Source organism: Lissotriton helveticus, chromosome 7 (genome assembly GCF_964261635.1).
Source record: "Lissotriton helveticus chromosome 7, aLisHel1.1, whole genome shotgun sequence".
Taxonomy (NCBI): domain Eukaryota; kingdom Metazoa; phylum Chordata; class Amphibia; order Caudata; family Salamandridae; genus Lissotriton; species Lissotriton helveticus.
This window is the reverse complement of record NC_136068.1, coordinates 1,040,869,864-1,040,896,699: the sequence shown is the minus strand read 5'-3', so window position 1 is coordinate 1,040,896,699 and position 26,836 is coordinate 1,040,869,864. Positions and strand designations below refer to the sequence as shown.

Sequence of the window (26,836 nt, the reverse complement as noted above, 5' to 3'; positions counted from 1 at the left end):
CTATTCCCTCACTCTGCCGTATAGCTACTGCTGTTGCTGCAACTGCTCGAAGGCATCCAGGCAGTCCTCGAGCCACAGGGTCGAGTACCGCTGAAAAATATGCACAGGGTCTCTGTTTGTCTCCGTGTAACTGTACTAAAACTGACAATGCGCATCCATCCTTCTCATGCACATACAGTGTAAAGAGCTTTGTATAATCTGGTGTACCTAACACTGGTGCAGAGCAAAGAGCTTGTCTCAATTGTTCAAAAGCATTCTGGCATTCATCCGTCCATTCAAGGGAGGTTGGTGCAGTTTTGGACAGCAATGCTAACAAAGGTTTTACAATGTATGAAAATCCTAGTATCCATTGCCTGCAAAAGGACGTCAAACCTATGAAAGCACGAACATCCTTCTGTGTGCAAGGGACTGGTGTATCTAAGATTGCTGGAATTCGGTCTGATGTAAATGCACGTCCCTCCTTAGACAAAAGATGACCAATATATGTCACCTTTGGTCTACAGTATTGCAGCTTTTTCCGTGAAACCTTGTGATTATGGTCAGCAAGAAAAGAAAGCAGGTAGAGCGTACTCTCCTCGCATTGCTCCTGTGTATCTGCTGCAAGCAAGATGTCATCAACATATTGTATAAGCGCCACCCCAGACTGCAAATCAAAAGAATCAAGCTGTCTTTTCAAAGCCTGGCTGTAAATGCTGGGACTTTCTGTGTAACCTTGAGGAACTCGACAAAATCTATAAGATTTATTATTTAATGTAAAACCGAACAAATATCGGCTATCAGGATGGATGGGAATCGAAAAGAAAGCGTTTTTCAAATCGATCACCGTAAATGTAGTAGCTGTGGGTGGAACCAGAGTAAGTAACGTGGTGATATCTGACACTACTGGGTACTGGGGTACAACTATCTTATTAATTTCTCTCAAATCAATAATGAAACGATAAACCTTGGAGTCTGTATCTTTCTTTAGAATCGGCAAAATTGGACTGTTGCAAACATTGTAGGGAACTTCCTCCACCACCCCTGCTGTTATCAAGTCATTCACAATATGAGTCAAAGCCAGTTCGCCTTCTCTAGAGATCTTGTACTGAGGAACACGAGGTAATATCGCTCCCTCCTTCACAGTAATGTGCACAGGTGGAATAATCATTTTACCCACATCAGTATCAGAAATGGCCCATAACGTGCTTGGAAGGGAAGCTAATGCATCGGACTCTTGCATGAGGCACAATCTCTCAATTTCTGGGTAGTTTTCATTCAAAATAACCCGCACCCCTTCAGGGGCACAGCGTATTGTTGCACGAAAATGCTTTAGTATGTCAAGTCCCATAATATTATCTGGTGTATTTGGGGATAATAGAAAAGGACATGGGGCATTGAATTTGTCAACATGAAAGGTAAGAGGTTGAGACAGTGGGCTTAGAGAAGGTGTTCCATCGAACCCTATTGCTGTAATTATTTCGCCAGACAGGGGAGCCCTTGGAACCAAGTGTTTGGACAGAGCGCTACGAGTAGCTCCTGTGTCAACCAGAAACTGATCAGTAGAACCCAAAACATGTGCTGATATATATGGACCCCTCTGATCGACTGGTACCTCAACCGATTCCACACCCCATCCTACGCAATCCTATGCATGTCTATTATCCTGTGACTCAATATGTTCTCCTTCAGCTACCTGATATTGATTTCGCCGATCAAAAGTATTATGTTCAACCTGACCACGACCCCTCTCTTCAAACCTACCACGGTCATTCGCTCCACCTCTCGGTCCTGAATAACTATTCCGTGACCTTCCACTTCCTCGACCCCTCTGACTACGCTGTTCACGAAGTACCGGACAATCTGCAACCCAATGTCCAAACTGTTTACAGTACGCACACTGGTCCTCAGAAATGTCGGAACGCGGGGGAGACGTAACGTACGATCCTCGTCTGCCCCTATCATTCCCTCTCGATTGCGTAACATGAACTTGTGCCAACATTACCTTCGTCTTTAAGTCTTTCACCTTCTTATCATTACTCTCTTTTGCCTCTAATTCCTGTCGTTCATAATACTGAGCCATTGTTAATAAAGAAGCGGGCGTTGCAGTAGTCCACGAACTTTCACTAGCCTTTAATCGTTTTGCAATCTCCGGTAGGAGATTAGCCACATACTTGTCTACAAACAAATGTCTGCCCGTGTCCTCTGTTAATGATTGACCACTATAATCATGGAATGCTTCCTCAAAACGTGAAAAGAAGTCAGAAACGGATTCATCTAGCTTCTGTTTACAAGATGCCAATACTGTCCAATCTATCTTTTTAGGGGGGACAAGAGTTTTTAATTTAGTCAAGATAGCCGTCGGTGATTCTAAAATTAACTGGCACGGTTTACAGGCAGGTTCCCTATCTAGGTCAGCCCTCACTATCTCCTTCCAATCTGCTCCTAATATCGTACGATCGTCAAACTTACGAATCGCTCTCCACATATCAGGAGGCAATATCAACCCAAAGAAAAGATCAATATCGACTAACGTCATAATACATGAAGAAATAGCGCCCTCCACACCTTCATAGAAAGCTGCTGGATTTTTACGGGGATCAGGCAGAGCATTCTTAAGTGCCATAACATCTGCTCTATTCCATGGCGTATAAACCCAATTGTACACAAAATAGCCCCTTGAATCTTTAGACGTCTTATCATCATCAGTACCGTCCCCTTTGGGAGGGACATACAAAGGTGCGGCTTCCCGCATAGGCAAAACATTAATCGCAACACTCTTATCTGATCCATAGATAGGGCACACTCAAGAAGTTTCCGTCGATTCAGACGCTGGTGGATTCGATGCCTTTTTCACCGCTCGCAATCGTGTCGCCTCATCCCGTAACCAAATCAACCGTCGGAAAAATTCCTCTGCATCTGAAAGAGCAAAAACACCTTTACGGAAATTCTCACGACCAACTGATATATCCTTAGGTTCAAACTCAGGAGATTGTTTTCTAAACCGCTCAACAACTTCGCCTGCAAAATGATCTAAAAAATACAATCGTTCCTTGTCGGACCACTTACTCATAAAATCATCAACCTCTGAAACAGTTATAGAATTTACATTAAGTTTACGGGCAACCAAACGCAATTCCGTCATACGCTCGGCATGTAACCTGGTACATTGTTTGTCCTGATTATCCTCGTCCGATTCCACATCCGGAGCCGTAGGCTGAACATACGGAGGCGGGCAACGATCTAACAATGAAAAATCATCTGATTCATTAGTAAGGACAGGATAGAGAGGACGCCGAAGAGGAAACTGACCATTAACTTGTAAATTACGCTCTCGACTCTCTTTCTCTTTCTGTTCCTGCAATTCCTTCTCCTGTAGCTGCAAAGCTTTATCCCGAGCAGCCTTGCGCTGCTCTTTGTCCGCCAAGGCTTCTTCACGCTTCATTCGTTCACGCACCGCTTTCTCCCACATACGCACACAATCAAACATGTCCTGTCTAGACCTGCGCTGGAACAAACACTGCTCCACATACTGGACTTTTCGCAAATCGAATGACCCATGTAGTGGCCACTGCAATTCACGATCAGATTTTGTATATTTATGCCATAACGTGCTATACATTATGGGAGGAAGGCCAAATTTAATGTACATTTCACGGTTAGGAGTCCCCTCTGGGGGAGCCGGCTGAGATTCATTTAATCGATAACTGGTACCATTTCCAAAACAGCACATTCCTCGGAGTGTGCTGAGAACAGGCATGTTCAAAAATATCACGGAGACGCGATATTACAACAAATGGCACTTTAAAAAGTACTTACTCACGATGTGCCGTTCAAACAAATTCAAAATCAGAGAAATATCCCTACATGCCTGCCTATGTGAGGTGCACTCCACATATAATTCAAATCATAGGTCCAAACGTTAGCTAACTCATACAAATTCAAATTCAAATTCAAAAAGCCACAGTAAGTGTCAGTAGACTACCTTACCAAACATAAGCTTACCAAATATCTTCAAAAGTGTCCAGATTTCCAACTGCCAAGTTCCGTAGCCGAATCAGCCAAAACGGGCACTACGCGACAAACCAACCGATCAGGATCTCAGTCGAAGACCGGCGCCACCTGGAAGGTCAGATCAGAAGGAAGGGAAAAACACCGTGGGTGCCGAGACTCGGGTCACTCAGTGGCAGCGTACGCGTCCATAGCGAGTTTCCAATCCTTCGTTGTGACCTCTCCTTCGGGCATCCGAGTCGCCGATGAGTCCCTTCGTGGTCGCCAATTGAGGTATCGGGTTCTGTCAGGCCTACATACTCTGCAAAAACACTCAAACACCATAGACGGAAATTGGCACGGAAACTGAAAATGCAAAGAGACAAGTTTATTAGGACCCCATGGGGTGGTGGTACACTCCTACAGCACCCTTCGGTAATGCAAGAAGTATCACACCGAACATCGGTGCGCGACCTCTTTTATACAGTTTGAAGGTAATAAAAAGATAGGCGGTACACATTTGAACAGTTTTAGGTACATATAAGGACATTTTTGGCGCACAGCCAGCATGTGGGAGGGGCTTAATACCACTGGTCAGTTAGGGGAACATTCCTAAAGAGTGACCACTCTCTTAGTCCGGAGATTCGTGTGTACGCATGCGTGAAACTGACCATCGCTAAGAATAGCCTGTTGCTGGGCAAAGTGGAAGGTTCATTGGCATGGAGGAAGGACAAAAGGACACTCTACCACGAGGCCGCATGTTCGTACAAAATGGAAGCCACAAAATACAAAATGGCCCCCCGTACTTAAGTCAAGTTAACAAAATGGTTGTGTAGCTGAGCTAAACGCTAACTCAGGTGCTGCCAAATAACGACAACGGTGTACACGCAATGACCATCTTGTATTTATCAATGTACGTCTTTGACATAGGAGAGGGACTAGTGTTATTGCCCACCATCTAAGAGTAGTGCTAATGTATCAACCACGTGAAGAATATTCAAGTAAAACAACTATTCTTGTATATTTAGTATCATGTGCATAATCTCAAATCATGCGGCTAGGACCTGTTGTCACCCCATAAATGCCAGTATCATCCAAGGACATCGGAGCTCTCATGATGCTGATACATTATCCATGTAATGCACATAATCAGAAAGTATCGACAGGCTACGCTTAAACCTAACGTAGGGAGAATGGTCCCAGTGTACGAATGACTGTGTTTTAAAGAACAAAGAAAACCATACACAGTTATACACAGAATCGTAGTATTCTTAATGAACAGTGTTATTTAATCACACTGAGCAACCTGTATTTTATAACATTTGTTAACACAATATTCAAAGCAGTGCCCCAGGGGGGGAGGGTGAGGGTGTAGTGGATGGAGTGAGGATAAGGTAGTGAATGGAACAGTGTAGAATTCACAAACGTAGTTATTTCTCAGAGAGGGGCAGCCGCGGTGGGTAGGGGAGTACCTGCCGGGGCGGTGACGTGGGGAGGGGGAGGGGCAGGGTGGGAGTTAGTAATGTAGGGACAATGGAGGTTTGCAGGTAAGTAAACATTTAAATAAATCAAACGAATTTCGTTGCGCGCATTGCATCCCCAAATGCAATGCAGTGCGCGCAACGAAATTCGTTTGATTTATTTAAATGTTTACTTACCTGCAAACCTCCATTGTCCATACATTACTAACTCCCACCCTGCCCCTCCCCCTCCTCACGTCACCGCCCCGGCAGGTACTCCCCTACCGACCGCGGCTGGGAAGGGGCTCATACAAGAGCCAAGTAAATCACATTACATCCAGATATTTACATAGCCATAGTTATAGATAAAGCCACAGTGATCAATCGCTGTTGGTCAGACTGGCTAGTCTGGTAGATGTCGACGTTTCGACCCCTGGACAGTGGCAGGAAAGTATGTCCCTTACGATGGGGTCTTCCTCAGGACATGAGTGTGGGGAGGGGAGACTGGGGGTGAGTTATCATCAGTAGCCCAAACGATGGGCCTAAGGAGAAAACAGGGCTCCGAATCGGTGTGAGTGAGCAAAACACTCTATTGGTGCTGTTTAGGGTAGGAAAGGTCCAGTCATTATTATTCTGCTGGGCCTGGGAAGTGAATGAAAGAATTCACATCATCGGGCAAAATGGCTCCATATTCATATAATTCATAGGTAAAGGAAGCATCTCAGTACGTGTCCCTGAGACTTGAAGTGATGAACTCACCGTTCTGGCCTTTCACAGTGCTTCCTGAGTGGCAGAATAAGAGAGGAGACATGAAGCGTCAAAGGGCAGGATACACCCTTTTTGCTGGAGCAAGAATGTATTCCTGAGATCCTGAACTTTGAATGGATTTGTTGAATGCTCCTCAAGTCTTATAGAAGATCTTCTCCTGTTTGTATCTTTTCTTAGGCTCCAGTCAGAGATCTGAACCCACAAAGCTTTCTGCACCACAATGTCATACTAGTGAAATATGGGTTTTCATCTACTTATAAGAATGTTGGTACTTGGTAGCATATGATTACATTGATCTAGCATGACTGTTGAATGAAACTTACCTTCTTTGCCACTTCTGTAGATATAGTTTTAGCCATCAATATTTGCCTAACTATGGAATGTACACGTGTGAAGAACTGTAATGTTGTCAGGTCATAACTGTATTACACATGTCCCTGTGGGGTCCTATCCTCTATTGTGGAGATTTGTCAAGAGAATCCATCGAGGTTCTCAATTCCACGCCATTAACAAAGGTCAAAGTTGTTGCTCAGGTCGACTCTTTTTAGACTCTTTGGGCAAAGGCATTCATGAATGATAAACTTTGAGTTTCTGATGCAAGGGCTTTGTAAAGCTAACGCTCAAAGATAAGGTATTCCACCTTTCCAACGCACAAGATTGGCTTCTATGCAGCATTTCCTCAAACTGCAGTGTGTGGTTGAATGCTCCATGATATATGTAGAAGTGACACCCTCATTAAGATCTCCCTCAAAGCCCTGATTCCTGCTTTCCATTAGATGGCCTCCTTTTCCTGCGCCCAAAGGGACAACACGGTGATCAGGAGGCAGGGAGGGAGAATTCCACACCCGCAGCACATGGACAAGAGCGGTCCTGGCCTCCGTGGGCAGATAGCACAGCATTCTGAAGGTACAGGTTGGCCAGGATATTTCATGTGTAGGACATTTGACTTCAGATCTTTTAAGCATTTCAATACTGCAGTTATTATCACGTTTTAAACTTGCATTAAAGGAAGCCTCTGGTCCTACCATAAGATTTTCCAAATTAAAGTGAAGGGAAGATGTGATTTTTTTTAAAATACAGAGGTCACAGTCACCCTTCTAATTTCCAGGTAGCTTCTTGAAGGTCTTCCCCTTCTTGACAAATTCTGATTTCCATTCTATTCCAGCAGCGGTAAAGGTTCAGCCACACTAGGGTCACAGGGGCATGATGAGCTTGAAGCCAGAGGTTTGGTGCTGCGGTATTTAGAATCCGCTGACATTAGGCTCCAAGGGTGAATTGTGAAAAGTTCTGGTGCAACAAAGGGTACACCAACGAAAGTGAAAGGCTATATGGAGGCAAATAGACTGTGATTGGTGGAGCTCTTCAGATGCTGAACCACTCCTCTGTGTTACCTTATATATGCAGCTTCTAGATCACGCCTACTAAAAGATATTAGCTGTCCGTTGACACATGCCAGCTTGTGGACCTTAGCAAAAACTGGCAGTGGATTTCGAGCCTGTCACCCCGCATGCTTCTCATCCCTCCTCAATTGTGCACTCCAATCCTTTCAATGCATTTGTTTAATTTTCATATTTTTGGAAGGGCTCAGCTGTTGTCATTTGCTGCTGGGGTGCTCTTTTCATTTACTTATCCACGTGGCATCTGCCATCTTGGATCAGTAAATAAAATATAAAAAAATGGCACCTCCAACATTCTCTTGGCGTGAGCATGTGTGGGGATTCATGTGCGCATACATCATTAGGCATAAACATGCGCCTAGAGAATGAAGTGGCCACCAGCAGTGGCTGTGTCATCACTCTTTCACCATTATCTCTTTTTCGGCCTCGCCTGAGCCAGCACATGCGCTGCCCTGGCGAGACATTTAGTGAGTGGGCTTTTAAAAGTCCTACCACATCTTTTTGGCTGGCATAGAGCGTGCGGTTATGCGCACAATGACGAACAGAGGCGGCATCTGGCTTTCCTCTCTCGTCATGGTGCGCGCACATCACACACCACTCGCCAGCCTGTTTTCACTTTTGCCATCGCGGACAGACACGAGCGGAGGCACCATCTGGCTTTCATCTCGCACGCCCAAGCTCGAGCGCCTCGCTTCAATGCCCCTCCCCCTCCCCCACCACAGAGCGTTTCTCGCAGCTTGTTTTTATCGAACTCGGAACCTCCAGATCAGGAAATTTGTCAAAAGCAAGTGTTCAAATTGATAAGGCTTTCAGACTCGACGCAGGCACAGTAATGCTCCAACCAGTTCTGCGCCCACTGTTCTGTTATAGCCTGACTCCCATGACCAACTAATGGAAAGTGTCGGTATGACCAATGACTGATGCATGCTCCCGACCCAGTAACCATGTCAATCGTGAGAGCAGCATTCACTGCACACCTTCACATTTAAGGTAGAGGAAAGTATGTATTTATGGCAGTACTAAAGCATTTCCTGAGGGGTGTAAGTTGGGATCTGGATGTGCAGACATTCACCCATCACTTGTTCCCCCTTCCTGCACTGTGCCTTTCTTTTCAGCAGCTCTGCTTTACATCTGGAATGCTGTTGAATAAGATAAGCAAGATGTCTTACAGCTCACCTTTCTGAGTAAGGGGTGTGTTGGACTTAGCATTATAACATCATTTGTTATGCCCCTAGTTCAACATTTGTGTTATCAGTGCGTTTATGCAGTTTTGTGTGCAAATGCAGGTCAATTAGCATACCTAAAATGTTGTATTAAGACCTCTGAGACAAGAAATCCACATTTGTTGTGCTATCGTTTATTATTATATTTTTACGTGCCATTTGGTATCCCTTGATGCAACAAAAAAAGACCTATTGATACAGGGATATTGACTCACAGCTAATTACACCACTGTTCAACGAAATGTGAAACCATTTGAAAAGTCTAAACGCTGGGACCTAAAGCATGAAGCATTTGCATAGCTAGTAGGTCTCGCCTTTGGGACCTTATAAGTGTTTAGTTATCCAGCACAATATCCTTGGTGCAACAACATCAACTGTTGCATGGCTAAACACTTATAAGGTCCCATAGGCGAGACCTATTGGCTATGCCAATGCTTGTTTTACTTGCCAATGCTGCTCAGCATTGGCTGCAAGCATTTTGGTGTTTGCCAATGCTGTGGAACATCAGCAAAAACATTGGCAATGCCAATAGATAAACAAAGTGAGATCTATTGTCTTTGCCAATACTTGTTTTTTGCTACTATTATAATGCGTTTGAAAAATACAGGCAGTAGTGCGTAATATTCCCTGTTGATAAAAAAAGCAGGTCTTTCCTTTAGGATAGTTAGGATAAGCTATACATCGTATAACATGGATCTTTTGTGAGGTTGTGTGGCCCCTTTTCAAGAGCCAAGAGTTGAGGAGGGTCTGGCTTCTTTGCGCTGGAAGCAACAGCAGCACACAGGGGCGCAGCGCTATGAGCCTGGCTGATTTTGAAATCTTTCACAGGGACCCTCGGCGCAGATCATGGACTACGTCTACGAGAGCTGGAAAAAGTACGAAGTGGAGTGTCATGAAAATATGTCTCGGGAGCCCATACCCACAGGTAAAGCTGTATGTGTGTGTGTGTGTGTGTGGGAAGTGGACCCCGAGGGGGGGGGGGGAGGGGGCTCCTCTGCTGCTGCCCTCTTCTCACCACCACTCACTGGTCTCGCCTCTGCTCCCCGGCGTCTAAGCATTCGCCTCACACTCCCCCTTCTCTTTGCAGGACTCTTCTGTAACCGGACCTTTGACAAGTTCTCCTGCTGGCCGGACACTCTTCCCAACACCACGGCAAATGTGACCTGTCCCTGGTTCCTGCCCTGGTACAAGAAAGGTAGAGTATTCTGTGAAGGAGGGCAACTGTCGGGGCTCTTGGGCTATCAGGGAGAGGACAGTGGCCCTCAGAGGTTGCGGCTGGGGTTCAAGAAGGGCTCTGAGGTCTGGGGAAGATGACAGGCCGTCATGAAGGGTCACTGGGACCACTGGATTGGAAGACTGGATACGCAAGGGTGACTGAGGATCCAAGACATGCCACTGGCGTTCCTAAGGAGGATCTGCAGAAGCAGGGTGGCTTCAGCGCCTAGTGCGGCAATGTTTGTTGTCACCCCCCCAGTGGCCACCTCTGCCAGGTATTCCCTCACCATCACCCTCTAACAGTGCCCCTCAAGTCTCCATAACTGCTCTCTCTCGGATGCATTTAATTAGTTTATGGCGCCGCCACCACTCATACCTGTGTAGGGTGTCAGAGCACTTTACATCACACACAATACACAAAGACAATCAATCCTACGTGTGTAAATCAGTGTGTAGGAAATGTTACATAAGAAAGAGGACTACAAGGTGTAGGAGTCACATGCCATCCATACTGGTAGGCAGGACAGTTTAAGAGTGCTTGGTCTGGAGAAGTACAAACTAAGAATTTAAAACGTAACACCATGTTTGTAGTTCTCTTTAATAGTAACAATTGATTTCTAGCCAAATGAGCCCTTTTTCCAACACTAGGATAATAAAAGACTGGGGCAAAATCATAGCACTCTAATCTATACCTTGCAGTTTGCATGCAGCTCTGTGATGACCATTAATAGCTCACTGTTCTAGGTTAGGATTATAACTTATAAACTGTAAGTAAGAAAAGATCCCTCAGACAAAATCAGTAACCCACTGACCTATTTATATTATATACACTTTGTGATCTGAATGGTTCACATACTTTTCAGCAGGCATATTAACCCTCTCCACTACCTTATCACGAGTCAAACTTCGACTAGACAAACCTCCGATCTCTCTCTAGGACAAACATTGATCGCCGGAGTTATCTTGACATTTTTATTGTTGCCTGAAAATTGCTGAAGAGCAGGAACGTGGCAGCAGGTGCTTTTACAACCATTATATACTTCAGACACGGCACCCCAATCACTTCAGTCGCACGGCCTTAGAGCCAGCCCTGAGCGGAAGTAAGCAAGCGAGGGTGACTGTGGCCACTGCCGAGGAGGAATCATGACATCCGGAAGTGTAAGGGAGGGAGACTGGGGCATCCTTGAGAAAGTCTGGGACCTTTGTGCTGGTTGATGCATGTAGAGCAGGGGTACTCATAGTACGGCCCGCGGGCCGGATGCGGCCCGGCAAGCCTTCCTTGGCGGCCCGCGGACCTTCGAGACAATCGTACCTGTGCTTAAAAAAATTATTTATTAGTGTTGGCAAACACCCCGCAGCAGTGCTGGGCTCGGAGACCTTGATAATCACCGCTCCCCCGGCCCCCACAGAGCAGAGGCTTTGTTGTATTTCACCCCTTAGCGCCTCTGCTCTGTGGAGCCAGGCGAGATGTTTGTCAGAGTGGAGATGCAGGGGCACTACAGCAAAGCCTCAATAATATGTAAATGGTCTTTTAACGACCTGCTAAGTACTTTGGTGCGACTGATGGACAGCTGTCTCTTTGCCCCCCACCCCCCTTAATCACCCTGATGCGGTGTCCATTCACTCACAGTCGTGTGGACACTCCTGTAATTATCAGAAGGGCGCGCGCAAACTGCATTTTAGTCTGAGAAACTTCTTGCCAGATAGGGATCTTTCTGTGTGTGCGCTGAGGAAGCTGTATCAGCCCGGGCTGAAGGCTGACACAGACAGACACACACAGTGAGATGACAGAGGGGGAGGGAGAGGGAGAGCTGGATGGAAAGAGAGATGGAGAGGGAGGGCAGGAGGGAGAGAGGGAGGGCAGGAGGGAGGGAGATGGAGGGCAGGAGGGATAGGAGGGCAGGAGGGACAGGGAGGGCAGGAGGGAGAGGGAGGGCAGGAGGGAGAGAGAGGGAGGGCAGGATGGAGGGCAGGAGAGAGAGAGGGAGGACAGGAGGGAGAGAGAGGGAGAGGGAGAGAGAGGGCAGGAGGGAGGGCAGGAGGGAGAGAGAGAGGGAGAGAGAGGGCAGGAGGGAGGGAGGGCGGGAGAGGGAGGGCAGGAGGGAGAGAGGGAGGGCGGGAGGGAGATGGAGGGCAGGAGGGACAGGGAGGGCAGGAGGGACAGGGAGGGCAGGAGGGAGAGAGAGGGAGGGCAGGATGGAGGGCAGGAGAGAGAGAGGGAGGACAGGAGGGAGAGAGAGGGCAGGAGGGAGAGGGAGAGAGAGGGAGAGGGAGAGAGAGGGCAGGAGGGAGGGCAGGAGGGAGAGAGAGAGGGAGAGAGAGGGCAGGAGGGAGGGAGGGAGGGCGGGAGAGGGAGGGCAGGAGGGAGAGAGAGGGCAGGATTGAGGGCAAGAGGGAGAGAGAGGGCAGGAAGGAGAGGGAGGGCAGGAGGGAGAGGGAGGGCAGGAGGGAGAGGGAGGACAGGAGGGAGAGGGAGGGCAAGAGGGAGAGGGAGGGCAGGAGGGAGAGAGAGGGCAGGAGTGAGAGGGAGGGCAGGAGGGAGAGAGAGGGCAGGAGGGAGGGCAGGAGGGAGAGGGAGGGCAGGAGGGACAGGGAGGGCAGGAGGGAGAGGGAGGGCAGGAGGGAGAGAGAGGGAGGGCAGGATGGAGGGCAGGAGAGAGAGAGGGAGGACAGGAGGGAGAGAGAGGGCAGGAGGGAGAGGGAGAGAGAGGGAGAGGGAGAGAGAGGGCAGGAGGGAGGGCAGGAGGGAGAGAGGGAGGACAGGAGGGAGAGGGAGGGCAAGAGGGAGAGGGAGGGCAGGAGGGAGAGAGAGGGCAGGAGTGAGAGGGAGGGCAGGAGGGAGAGAGGGCAGGAGGGAGGGCAGGAGGGACAGGGAGGGCAGGAGGGACAGGGAGGGCAGGAGGGAGAGGGAGGGCAGGAGGGAGAGAGAGGGAGGGCAGGATGGAGGGCAGGAGAGAGAGAGGGAGGACAGGAGGGAGAGAGAGGGCAGGAGGGAGAGAGAGGGCAGGAGGGAGAGGGAGAGAGAGGGCAGGAGGGAGGGCAGGAGGGAGAGAGAGAGGGAGAGAGAGGGCAGGAGGGAGGGAGGGTGGGAGAGGGAGGGCAGGAGGGAGAGAGAGGGCAGGATTGAGGGCAAGAGGGAGAGAGAGGGCAGGAGGGAGGGCAGGAGGGAGAGGGAGGGCAGGAGGGAGAGAGAGGACAGGAGGGAGAGGGAGGGCAAGAGGGAGAGGGAGGGCAGGAGGGAGAGAGAGGGCAGGAGTGAGAGGGAGGGCAGGAAGGAGAGAGAGGGCAGGAGGGAGGGCAGGAGGGAGAGGGAGGGCAGGAGGGAGAGGGAGGGCAGGAGGGAGAGAGAGGACAGGAGGGAGAGGGAGGGCAAGAGGGAGAGGGAGGGCAGGAGGGAGAGAGAGGGCAGGAGTGAGAGGGAGGGCAGGAGGGAGAGAGAGGGCAGGAGGGAGGGCAGGAGGGAGAGGGAGGGCAGGAGGGAGAGAGAGGGCGAGAGAGGGCAGGAGGGAGAGAGAGGGCAAGAGGGAGAGGGAGGGCAGGAGGGAGAGGGAGGGCAGGAGGGAGAGGAAGGGAGAGATAGGGCAGGAGGGAGGGCAGGAGGGAGAGAGAGGGCAGGGTGGAGGGCAGGAGGGAGAGAGAGAGGGAGAGAGAGAGCAGGAGGGCGGGAGAGGGAGGGCAGGAGGGAGAGGGAGGGCAGGAGGGAGAGGGAGGGAGAGAGAGGGCAGGAGGGACAGGGAGGGCAGGAGGGAGAGGGAGGGCAGGAGGGAGAGAGAGGGCAGGAGGGAGAGAGAGGGCAGGAGGGAGGGCAGGAGGGAGAGGGAGGGCAGGAGGGCAGGAGGGAGAGGGAGGACAGGAGGGAGAGAGAGAGATGGAGAGGGAGGGCAGGAGGGAGAGAGAGAGATGGAGAGGGAGGGCAGGAGGGAGAGAGAGAGATGGAGAGGGAGGGCAGGAGGGAGAGAGAGAGATGGAGAGGGAGGGCAGGAGGGAGAGAGAGATGTATGTATGCTGGGTCTGGTGGCTCAGTGGATGAAGGCATCTGCTGCAGGGACCTGTGTGCAACCTCATGGTCACAAGTTTTCTTTTTGTTTTAGCCCCGCCCCCTCCCCTCTGACCCCGCCCCCACTGGTGCGGCCCTCGACCACAAACCACACTGTAAATTTGGCCCCCGAGAGAAAGTTTGTGAGTACCCATGATGTAGAGACTCCACTGGGACCGTCTGGGACGGTGATGAGGACTGTCAGAGGAGGCAGCTAATGACGTGACTAGTGATGTCAGGGGGGGGAGGCTGGGCTAATCAGATGTGACCCTGACCTCCAAGGAGAGCAACTGTGCCTGTCAGGGAGCAGAGCTGAGGGGGTAGTAGAACAATCAGAGAAGCTGACAGTGACAGCCAGAAAGGGGGGCTTGACATTTAAAGAGACAGGCAGGGGTCATCACTGGGTTGGCAGCTTGAACTGTGACAGAGGGCTGTTGGGAGGGCACTGGTAGTCGGTAGGTGCTTTCAGAGAGGCAGGGCTGCAATGATGGGCGACAGGGCCCACACGGTAGGAGGACGAGGCTTGATGCCGTAAGGTACCTTGACTGTGGAGACCAGGAGTGTGAGCGAGGCCATCTAAGAGTAAGAGTATTGTGTGGCTAGGGATGTCTGTGTGTGACAGTAACCGGCCATCATGGATGGTGACAGGGGTCGTCAGAGTGAAGAGGGCGCCGAGGAAGGCAAAGGCCGTGCAGGGAGATTCAGGTGGTCCATGAAGCTGTGTCTGGGTTCATCCAGGAAAAGTGAGCGAGGCTTTTAGGGTCGGACTGGCCACTGATGAATTGAATTGGTGCTACCAGAGTGCATGGAGGCCAAAAGTGATGTTTTCTCAAGAATCTTGGCTCCTGTGTGCGGGAGTCAAAAGAACCGTCTCCGGGCCTCCAGCTGTGGCACGTGCCCGGAGATGCCCCCTGTGTCTCACTATGCTTGGATGACCCACAGTCATGTCCCGTGACCCTTTGATGACCCGCGCTCGTTACTGGGCGACACCATTCGACAGCACCAGTGCATTTCCTGCCTCTTTTCCTTCCCGGAAGCCCTTGGCTGGCAGCCTGGTGAGTGATAGAGAAGTTCATCGAGACACCTAGGGGCTGGACTCTGGCTGGAGCACACGCGTGTGCCAAGGGACGAGCCGGACTGTCCTCCAGATATGTTTTAATCATTAATCATCTCTGCTAATGCCCGGAATGCTGTCAGCGGGGACAACCACAATAGAGGGCAATTTTAATGCTGTTATGTATTTCTATTCTATTTGCTATCCTAATATCCCAAGGTGAATAAATGTCCTTGAAAGAGTGCGCAGAGTTCACCAGACTGACCCAGTGGGCCAGATTTATCAACACTTCGAGCGATGCAAAGTAAGCAAAAAGGCAAATCTTTACTTACACTGAAACATTGCTTAAAAGTGACGCAAAATAGCTATTTTGCATCAAGATGGTGTCCAGTGGGTGGTAAAGAGGCGTTTCCATGCCTGCTTCCATTTTGACACAAAGCCCTATGTGCTAATATTTGCAGATAGGGCATGGTACCAAAAACTATGCATCCTTGAGGCAGACCTAAAGTAGGAGAAGCTATTTTTTTCCTCCAAACATTTCTCACTTAGCAATTGTGCTGCACTGTACAGCACTCATATTAAGCGGGAAACGTTCTAAAGCTTGCTATTTTGAGCTGGAAGAGGACCCTTCAAGTATAAAACCTGTGCTAGACATCACACACTCATGTTTCACTATGTTGAGAAGATGTGTGCATGGCGCAAGGCAGCCATAGTGTGCCCCAGCACATGGGAAGAGAGCAGCAGGCTATATCTTAGTGAACATGTAGCTGTCCTGCTCTCTCTCTTATGTAATACATATAGAAAATCTGCTTCAGCGTGTTTATCTTGACGAGGAAGGAACAAAATTCCTTCATTAATCCCTGATCCAGGGCCGGCTTTAGCGATGATGGAGCCTGGTGTGACAATCTTTGTAGGTGCCTCCTTCATCATGGATTTCCTCACTACCACCCCTCTCATTTCTCCAAAGCCCTCCCCTTCTTCCTATATTTCATTTCTTTTATAGCGCTATTCATACTAATGTAGGGGGTCAGAGCGCTTCACATCATAAATGCAATTGATAGAGAGAGTGAGTCATACAAGTGTGTAAATCAATGTTTAGCAAATGTTCCTTAAGGTATGAAGGACTATTCGATGTAGGAGTCCCATGTCAACCATACTGGTGGGTATTATGTTTTAAGAGTGCTTGGTCTGGTGAAGCACACACTCCTGATTCAAGATATAAAAGTATTTGGAGTTGGATTTACTAATAAGAATTTATTTCTACCCTAACAAACCTTTTTATAGCAACCTTATGATAAGAAAAGGAGTGGGGGAAAAATAAAAGATTCTTAGGGGCAGATTTATGAAGGCCTTGCGCCGCCGGTGCGTCACTTTTTCCCATGTTAAAAATGACGCACCGGCGGCGCAAGGCCTTCATAAATCTGCCCCTAAATCTGTACCTTGGAGTTTGTATGCAGCTCTTTGAAGCCAGTCCAAAGCTCCCTATATTAGAATAATTGTAACGTGTGAACTGAAAGTTACAAAAAGATCTTTGTGACAAAAGCAGTAACCCAGTCATCTATCTACAAAAAATACAATTCTGTTATCTGCCGGGTACGCATGCTTTGTAGCAGGCACCTTAACCCTCTGCGCAACTTTATGATGAGTCAAAACTGCCACTGGACAAAACTCAGATCTGCTCAGCAAGTACATTAATCACCAGAATTATCTTGACATTTTTAATTTTGCTTGAGCATAGCTGGGAACATGTTATATTTATAGTGTTTGGTGGTGGATTAAAGCCGCATTAAGTGGAATCAAGACTACACAACCTTGGTATTCAACACCCCGACCTTCGATAGCGCTGACTGTGGGCTTCAGAGCAAACATTTGGGTCCTGGCTCTTATTCTTTAACAAATGTTTCTTTTTTTCTGTGTGTAATTTCCTATTTACCTAACAATAGCCCACTAATAATATGTAGGTCCGTAATACCTTTAGTGTCGCCTTTGAACCACAGTTTTGCTTATCCCACCGTATGCTGAACTCGCATGTGAGTCTGTGATTTTCTTTTGCCACATAATTAACTAGGAGACCACGTTTTGTTTAGATCCTCTAGAAGTTATAATTTATTCAAACTGTAATTCTTCCCAGATTGTTTCACATCTTTTGGGGCCATTCTTTTCTGCTCAGTGGCATTGACGTTTCCACTTGCTATGTATGAGCATTGCTCCCCTAGCAACAGATTCATAATAATGTATCTGTGACATCCTGTTTTTCATCCATACTTAACCGTAGCATAATCCACTCTGGTCATTCTGCAATTGTGTGGTCCAGTATTTCATGGCCACTGGGGCTTCATTCCAGAAGCCCTGAAGCTTAGGGTCATGGCTGGACTAGCCGTAGTGGGCACGGGGTATTTCCCTGGTGGGCTGGAAGGGCGGGGGCCGGTTTTGGACCAGTGGGGACAGCTTTTGTTACTGAGGGCCGCAGGGGCGTCTCTAGGCTCATGGCGGCCCTGGGCAGGGAGCGTAGGTAGGGGGCCCCGGAAGAGGGGGTCCGGGCGGGGTGGAGCGCGGAGGACAGTGAAGAGAGGGGGGCTCAGGGTGTTTGGAAATGGAACAGAGCCGGAGGCCACCAAACCCCTGCCAGGGGCCGCTACGAAAATATGTATCCAATCTCAGAGGATTATTATATTAAGGATATATATTGGCGTGGTGGCCCCTGGGGTATGGCGGCCCTGTGCAGTGCACAGCTTGCACATGCCTAAGGCCGCCCCTTAGGGCCGGTTTTGCAGCAGTGCTGCAAAACCGGCCTCTTGTAAAAATAGCACAGCAGCAGTTTTCCTGCCAGAATCCAACCCCCCCCCCCCCTCCCCCCTCCCAAAGTCCACTCCCCCCTCCCCCGCAGCCAGTCGGACGTAATTGCCAGGGATGGTCTTAGTTTAGGGCATGGCCATAGGACTTGCAGAGCAATGCCTGTGTTATCACTTGCCTTGCAGGACGTGGCGGCCAAGGCATGAAACATCTCAGGTATTTTCACGGGAGTTGTGTACCAGCCACATATTATATTATCAGTGGTTTCTCTCTTCTTGACCCAGGCCGAAGCTTTTGGTTAGACCCTTTCTTATTCCACTTGTCCTCTGAGACATTCATACCCAGCTCCTTATCCAGATTTGATATGTGTTACCTCTGGGTGCATCAGAGGGCGTACTCCAAAGCATACTTTAGTTAAGTGAGTTATCAGACACCCTTCTCATTCACATGCTGCTCTGACTGCTAGAATGGCGCTTTGCCTCGCTGCTTCTCTTTCTTGTCCAGGTGTAACACCCAATCTCCTATTTAAAGTATTTATGTCTCTCATACTCCAGAAATCCAAAACCATCTTTGCACCATTCTAAAGATTTGATTGCACCATTTGCAGACATGTCACTCCCACCCCATCTCTCCTCTTAGTAGGAGCAGGCTCTTCCATTGCCACAGTGACCTCCTATCTGAGTTGTAGCAGATCAGTGCAGGTGGGAAAGGAAAGGATGGTAGACTTTCCTCAAACACAGCATAAATATGCAAAAGGACCATAGTTTTGTGGCTAGAGTAAATTTTACGGAGTTGGCCTTTGTTTGGCATCCATATCACGCCCCATAATTCCCTGTGAGTTTGGATCATGCGGGCCCTCTGCTTTCATAAACCCTCTATAACTGCTCCCCAAGGACTCAGAGTGGATTCGCTCTATGGTAGGTAAAATATTGGGGAACGCTGGACCCCCTTAACATGTTGGTAGTATTAGGACTCCTTACGAAGCCTATATTTTTTTCTCATTCCACATAAACTTAACGGACAACCCTTGTAGAGTTTTGAGATCGTCTTCTGGGATATTGCTTAGGAGAGCATGAAATATGTACAGTAGTAGGAAGACTGTATTTATTTTGATAGTAAAGATTCTGCCTAGCTAAGAGGCATGTAGACTTTCCTATATGCTCATATCATTCCCTCATAGAAGATATTGTATTCTGGCATGATAGAGCCCCCCTCTATTCTCTGCTTCGAGGACCCCAGCTAGTTGCTGGAATGGTGCCCCACTCAGAGCATTCCATCTGTCATTCTTCTTCACTTAAAAAGTAGACAAAAAGGTCACTGTGTTACTTTTAAATCCGGTACTACCCCAAATCGCATTGACATTTGTCATCAGGCTAAGGGTCTGGATTTACCAGGTTTGACAAGAAGCCCTCCAGCTTATGTTCTCTTCATTTCCTTCAAATAGAATTTCTTTAATGGTTGTTTGTTCTTGACCATGGCTGACAAGCACTAGTTTCAAAATACAAATCTCAGGGAATTTTGGGCATCCTCACTTTGGTATTTCTATTGGGTAGCTTTTTTGTGTGAATGGTACCCATTTAAAAATTGTTTATTCCTGGGGGTTATTAATGCTAATCACCACTTAGGACTTTCTGTAATACTGATCAACTCGCACTGGCACAGTGTTTTCTGCATCTGAGTATAACAGAACAAATAACCAAAGGTACTTTTTACTGCTCTCACAATACTGCTCTCAATTGGAGGACTAGAATTTCTGCAACCTGTAAATGAATTTCTGAACCAATCTGAGTACAAGTAGGCCAGTTAGAGAAATTCAGATTCGGAATAGGTCGCAATGGAGTTGGCCATACATTGCAACTCGCTCTGAATGGAGTCCATCACAGGGATGGCGACCCTATTGGGTCATCAGATCACCATATCTGTGATTGTTTTTCAATAAAATACACTTTTTTTTTTTTGTCGGACAAGCAGTTAATCTCTGATCTATACAAAACGCTCACACTCAAGCACCAACATACCTACAGTGCGAGTAGGGCGCGCTGGGAGAGAGAGATGGGAAGGTCATTTACCCATAAAGAATGGGAGGGTGTATACTATAGGGCACGACACTCGGCGTATCATATGGGGCTCACGGATACTCTAACGAAAGTGGTGACCTACTGGTACTACACCCCAGAACGGCTGTATGAGATGGATAGTAACAAGGACCCCCTGTGCTGGAGAGGTTGCGGACAATTGGGTACCCTCACGCATATTCTTTGGGAATGCCGCCTATTGCAGGATTACTGGCGCCATGTGCTGGATGACGTGGATAAACATTTTGACACTGAACTCCCGCGCTTCCCGTCTTACGTCCTCCTAGGGCTCCCAAATGCACTGACATACCCCTTACGTTCGCGGAGGGGACGCCTGATAGCCATAGCTCTGGGTTCGGCGCAACAGAACATTGTCGCTCATTGGCGCACGACCCACGTTCCCGCATATCAGGGGTGGCTCCACCGTCTGTGGATGGTCCTAGGTATGGAGAGACTATCCCTGTACAAAACGGGGGATGGGGCAAGGTATGCGGAACTTTGGCAGCCGTTTCTAGCCCTTCTGTCCTCGGAATTTGTGGAAGTCACCTGCCCGAGGTATCTTCGACTTTTGAGGTTGGCGGAGTGTGCCCCCATGGAGGGTGACGCCAAGCCCGCCCCCGAGCGATGATAGAATGGGATATGAGCTGCCAGACTGAGACCATGGAACTCCTGGGGGGGAGGTGAGGGGGGGGAGGGCGGTGGGGGTTGGGGGTGGGCTTATTGGGGTTGGTGTTGGGGATGACGGGAGGGCTGGGTATGGGAGGGTTGGGAGGGGTGGGGTGTTTAAGGAAGAGTTGATAGTTTAATAGTGTGTTGACAATCTGCACGGTTGAGGGGCGGGATTGAGCCAGGCCTTACGTCAAAGTCAGAGGGCACGAGCTGGAGACAGGAGTTGGAGCTACCCCGACTACAGTTGCACTGTTTTGAAACGCGGCCGGCCCGGTTGGGTTGTAGGCGGCTTGCTGTGTATAACTAAAACTTACTGTACGCTGTACGCCTTGCCCTCTGATGTACATGCGCCCTACCTCTGCTGATTTGTCTGACAAGTGATCGTGATTGTTGATGCCTGACCAGTGTTGATTTCTTCAATAAAAAAACATTTACTACTAAAATACACTTTTTTTAAATGCAGCCCATTATCCTTAAAGGAGTGGGGCTGTATTTTAAAAAAGAAGGTTGGCCTTTTTGTCTGTTGGAGAGTTGGCAGTGGTCCGATAGACCTCTGCCTACTCTGCAGCAAACTTTTTTTCATATTCACAAAGCGGAATGCGTATCAGAGGCAGCCCGTCCCTTTTATGACTGGGTTGCCGCCCTAACTTGGACTTTAGTAAGAGTTCATTGGTTTACAACTGCTATTTCAGTCCTAGACCATTCGTACCTTTGGATAGGAATTGCTCTTTGGAAGGGATGACTACAATACACCCCTTCCAAATAGTGATTGCTTATCCATTTCCAAACCCATTTTAGGAATCAGAAAAAAGTTACTGACTCCTAAAATGTATTTAACACATTCCACAAAGCAGTTTTATGGTCGTAAACTACGAATCAGAGCATTTGCGACCACAAAAATGCTTTGCACATTACACATGCAGTCTTATTGGACTTTTTGCAAGGTGAAAAATCTTTTCTATGTGTTTTTGCTTGTATACACCCACTGGTCCCTCCCCTATCAGGTTGTGGAGAAAAGCTTCCAGTCTGGTTCACCTGCACATTTGTGAACATTTTTACACTCAAGTTCAAAAATTCTCATCAACAACAAGATATGCACAGTGTGATATCTTTGTTGGGCTGGGCATAACTGTAATGATTGCTTCTGTCATTTATTACACTACCCTTACTGCGTGCAGAAAAGAGTTTAGGATGTATGTCATGCGCAGATTAATAGAAAGCCTTCCTGGCCAAGGGATTTGTATGCTGTTAGGTCCTTCATGGTCTATAAATAATAAAAACTAAAACTACTCCTTATTATGATGTATATATCTTTCTTGTCAACATAGTGATCAAGCACTTTAAATTGTAGATTCCTGTGTAAAATGGTGTGCACACCACGGGTAATGGTTTCAACATTGTTGGTCTTAATGTGACTATCATTTCCTAGCTGGTACATTTCTTAGAGCAACACTTTTAGATGCTGTTTAGTAATTAAGTTTGTTTCTAGGATTTAAACCTTTGAATTAAATTAGTTTCGTTTATGATTTGTCATCATAGAATATTGCCCTTATTTCTCTCCCCTCACCCTTAGGTCAGACCTCCTTAACACCCTTTTCTGTCATAGTCGCCATTCCACAAGAAGGCCTTGGCCTCCTCTGTCACACCATTTTACAAACCCCAATGCACTGTCGGCTTTCTCCTCAAATGCCCTGGGGTGCTCCCTTCCACTTGCTCCAATACCCCTGAAGCTCCCATCTTTTAATGTAATATTGATAAATAGTGCTACTACTACTACTGTATCATTTATAGAATTTGTAGCCTTTCTAAACATTCTCTTTATCGCTGTGATCTTCTTTTCCCACCACTATCCTTGGTGAAGTATTACTTTAACCTCCATTTTGGGTTTATACACTGTGTTCATGCTTGTGCAGTGTTCCCCCAAAACCTACTCTGTTCTTTCCATCCCATCCTAGCTACAACAAACTTTAAAATTCTTAGACTTAGCAGTCCAAGCACATTGTATCTTAAACCTCTCACTTTCTCATTTGAAAACATACTAAAGTATTGTAATAATATGCAACCTTTTCCCTCCCTTTCATGGGATTTTGGATCGCAAGTTGCTCTCTTCCGCTTCATCGCTTCTCCATCTTTCCAGTATTTTCCTAATTCAGAAACCGGTTACATTATTTCACTCATCGTGCACATCGTGCATCGTGTCGTCTTGTTTGCCAAGAGTCCTGTTTTGATATTTATCTTGCTGTATAGCTAAAACGCCTACTCTAATGTCACACTGGTGAGGCTTAAAACCTTGGCTCTTCCACATGGTGTTCTGACATTATGTTGTCCCGTCTCCCATTTTGAATAAGAACACTTGACAATTATGTTTCTTTTGTTGAGTTTATATATTAGGGGTTTAAATGCTTTCCATTTCTAAAACATTGATTTTTATACAGTCTAAGTAATATTCGGCTTTGAAACTAGTGAAAAGGAGCCGACAACCACGACTCCACCATCATGTATGTGTTTTGTTGAAAGGAGGATATTTTAGTCAAAATGTCTCTCAAGTAAATGCTTCTGCCAGTTTTCCAGAGGATGATTCTGTGAGCTTTCTAGATGTCTACCATTTTGCCCTCTTTCAATCCCCAAAAATATTTTGTTCAATAATTAGAGGACGTCTAAGACATTGTGACCATCCTCATTTTGCTTGAGATTTCAGATTTGAATGCTCCTTCTCCTGCTCTTATTTGACTAGGTACATTTGCTTAGTTATCGTTTCTGTTTGTTCTCTTTGACTTTAAGCCTTTTCAGTTTGTAATATTAGTATTGTTTTTTTTTCAACTAGGCTCTGTTCATACACTCACATTGGGCCTTTAGGACAGCCGCAAAAAATCTCCTTATTTTAATCTCTTTCCTTCATTATGATGGCTTTCTGTCAAGGAAAGGGGGCCCCGCCACTAAGGACCATGCTCTGGCACTGGGGCTATGCAAGGAGGTTTTGCCTTGGGCCAGGGCACACTTTTCTTTGAAGGAACATGGAGGACCCTGAGAGTCACTGCTCCTTTGGCTCTGTGACATACAGGGCAAATAGCATTGCTGTTTCTTTGGACAGGAGCCTCTATTTTCTGGGACACCCTGGCTCCCAAGTGAGGTTCAGTCTCTTCTGGGGGGGAAACGGCCACTACAACGCGGCCGTTTCAATGAAAAGCTTAACCACGCATGCATTACAACGCATGCGTGGTTACAACGAAAGCCTTTACCACGCATACGTTTACTACGAGGTACGTAGTAAAAGCATGTGTGGTAAAGGGTACAATTAAAAAATGGGGGGGTTCCCCCCCCCAAAAAAAACCACTAACCTTAAGTCGAGAAGTGCAGGCAATCGGCATCGTAGATAAAGGAAACTGCCGTTTTTTTTTATTACGTGTGACGTCACCACGGAAAAAACGTGGAGAAGGATATGCGTGAAAATAGTATTCCGTTGTAACGCATGCGTGGTAAAGGCATGCGTTACAACGGAGTTCGTTGTAAGAACATACAACCCTTCTGGGGCAGTGCAGTCCATGGTACCTGCCCCTCTGGTCATTGCCTCTCAATCACCATTTGGTTGCTCACTCTCCTGCATTGCTCCGATGACTTGGAACAATCTCCCTCAATTCATCAGAGTTTCTTCCTCACTGCTTTAGTTCCGCAAAAAACTGAAGATCTGGCTCTTCCTATAGGCACCTTGGGGACCACAAACCTACACACCTACCCACGTGCCTGGATACCCTCTTGGGGATTAATGTGCCATACAAATCAATATAACACAACATAACATTTGCTCATTGGTCCAACCTAGGTTCCACCCTCTCATGGCCTCCTGGTCAAGACCAGTCCTTGGGCACTTATCTCTTTAAGTCTCCAGATTGCCGAAATGTTTTCTACCCAGCTTCCTTCATCTATCTTTTTTCATTTAAAACCTTTATTTTTCAGTTTTGTTTTAAACAAACAGACAGCAGCAGTTGAGATATAAAACATACAGCATAGCGGGCATATTGCGAAAAGACACATCTGGAACCAAACATGCCATTCATGATTGCTGAGAGCACAACCAGGAAATAGTATCTCTTCATACATAGGCAGGCCAAAATGTTCTAAAACTCTATGTGGAGTACAAACCAAAATCCCCATCGTCAGCCATGCTGTCGCTATCTGAGGAGAACGCAGCGGACCGGGTCTAGGAGTGTGTTGAAGAGGTCCCTCCACACTGAAGTCCTCAATCACCTTGTCATCCCACCTACTTAGCTTTATGTGAAATTCCTCATCTAATGCCCATTCCTGTTCATCACTGTGCCAACGGTCAAAGTCATGTGCTCTACTGCCCATCCAGGAGATGGCAATCCTGCGTCAGATCAGAGTTAGCGCCAGTTGCATACATTTGTACTCCATCTTGCTGCCTTCTGGACGTTTAGTGTTGCCCAATAGAAAGCTCTGGGGTGTAAGGACAAGGGGAAGGTGCACATTCCTCTTTAAAGCTGTAACCACCCAATTCCGAAAGCTTTGCACCTCCCGGCATTGCCAAGCTAAATGCAAAAACCCACCTTCCTCTATCTTTAACCTACAAACTGTGAAGAAGTGGGTTCTGACTGGTAAAACCCCCAGGGTTTTTTTGGACCTCCTGGTTTTTAGACTTATCCTGTGAGTGAGTGTCACTAATGGAGCCTCACTCACTGTTAGCTTCTGTTTAAAATTGGCTTGTACTGCAACTGTCAGTACTTACTTTTTAACATAAGATCAACTGATGTGCATAGCTGGAGTAAAGAGCCTGAAGCAGTTAGAGTACGACATGAGTTCACATGTGTTGAGGCTGAGAGGAGTGCTTTTCTAACTCAGCATGGTATCTGCACACGGCACTCTCACAGATAGACCCCAGGTTAAACTGAATATGGCCTGCCCAGGCCTTATAATTCAGTTGGAAAACGAATAATAGATGTCTCCATCTTCTTGGCTGAAGTGTAGACTTTGAAGTGTGTAAACATATTTTACTCTTTGGGTAAAATATGCTTTAATGCAGCTTTTGATTTGCACGATGTAGAAAAACCATTGACATGATTTTTCCTGTAGCTTCACAAGTCCCAAATAGATATTCAGTGACAGCTTTGTCCTTTATGCATTTGTTTATTTATTTTTACATTGAGCACATCTCCCTGAGCCAACCATAATGGGATTTGGGTTTTAACTACCCTCCTGGGTCTACACAATTTCTCTGCTGACAGTTCAAAGCCTTCCCCCCAAGACAACATACCCAATTGAAATTATTAGGACAGGAAGCTGCTGGCAGAAATCACTCTAAGGTGATTCAGTGGAGCTAGATGCTCAAATAGTAGATAAAGGCAGTGTGGGCAGACTTTGGCTGCAGTCACTTTAGGGGCTTGTAGATGGGAGACAAGTTCTGACTGGGAGGAGTCTGACTCAGAGGAGAGGACTTTCTCAATCTTGCTTTTATTCACAGTCTGAAAATATCTCTAGTGCTGTTTAGGGGGTTGGACTGACCAGGGGCTGCTCCAAAGAAATGTCAGTCAGGGTAGAGGAGTAGTTGGCCATCTCTAGAGTGGGCAGGGACTTCCACCTTTTATAACTCTCCAACTTCATTTTTAAAACCCTACACAAGGGAAAAGACTTTGAGAAGAGGATGGAAAGGTGATGGGCCGAGTGTCTGAATGAACTCCTGTCTGGGGTGCAGGGACCCACTCTGTAATTGTATCCTTTGATCTTTGACTCCAGATCTAGTGTCACTAGTACCCTTCTTCCTTCTTGGGGACAGTAGAGGGTGCATACAAAGAATCCGAAAGAAAAGAAGGGGTTTCACCTGGACTTTTGTTGACGTGTTATAGAAGCACAGTTGTAGGAGCGGGGTACCCCAGGCTACCCCTGGACACATAGGCACCTGTCATTGGCTGGATGCCTCAGGACGTAGGAAATGCAAGCAGGGGGAGTGGTCTGGCTTGAGTACCATGGGATGCTGCTGCATGAACACCCCAGGTCAGTAGACTACTAGGCACTAGGAGAAGAGGCTGGGCCCAATCTCTAGAACTAACTGCTGCTAAGGAGGAGGAAACATTAGTGTCAGATTCTGCATCAAGGCATCAAAAGCCTCCCAGAAAACCATTCTGAAATTTTGGAGGGCAAAGGCTCCCAAAATTACTCCTGGGTGCCAAA

The 26,836-nt window shown here is 47.4% G+C and overlaps 1 protein-coding gene across 3 annotated transcripts in view; it reads left to right on the top strand.

The window, feature by feature from the left end:
• LOC144769658 (glucagon receptor-like) overlaps nucleotides 1-26,836 on the top strand; it is a 641,797-nt gene that overhangs the window by 390,556 nt on the left and 224,405 nt on the right. For all 3 annotated transcript variants that reach the window (XM_078653833.1, XM_078653834.1, XM_078653832.1), the window contains exons 3-4: nucleotides 9,643-9,739; nucleotides 9,902-10,009. In XM_078653833.1, coding sequence (XP_078509959.1) covers nucleotides 9,643-9,739; nucleotides 9,902-10,009 — 205 coding nt within the window. The remainder of the gene's footprint in view (nucleotides 1-9,642; nucleotides 9,740-9,901; nucleotides 10,010-26,836) is intronic.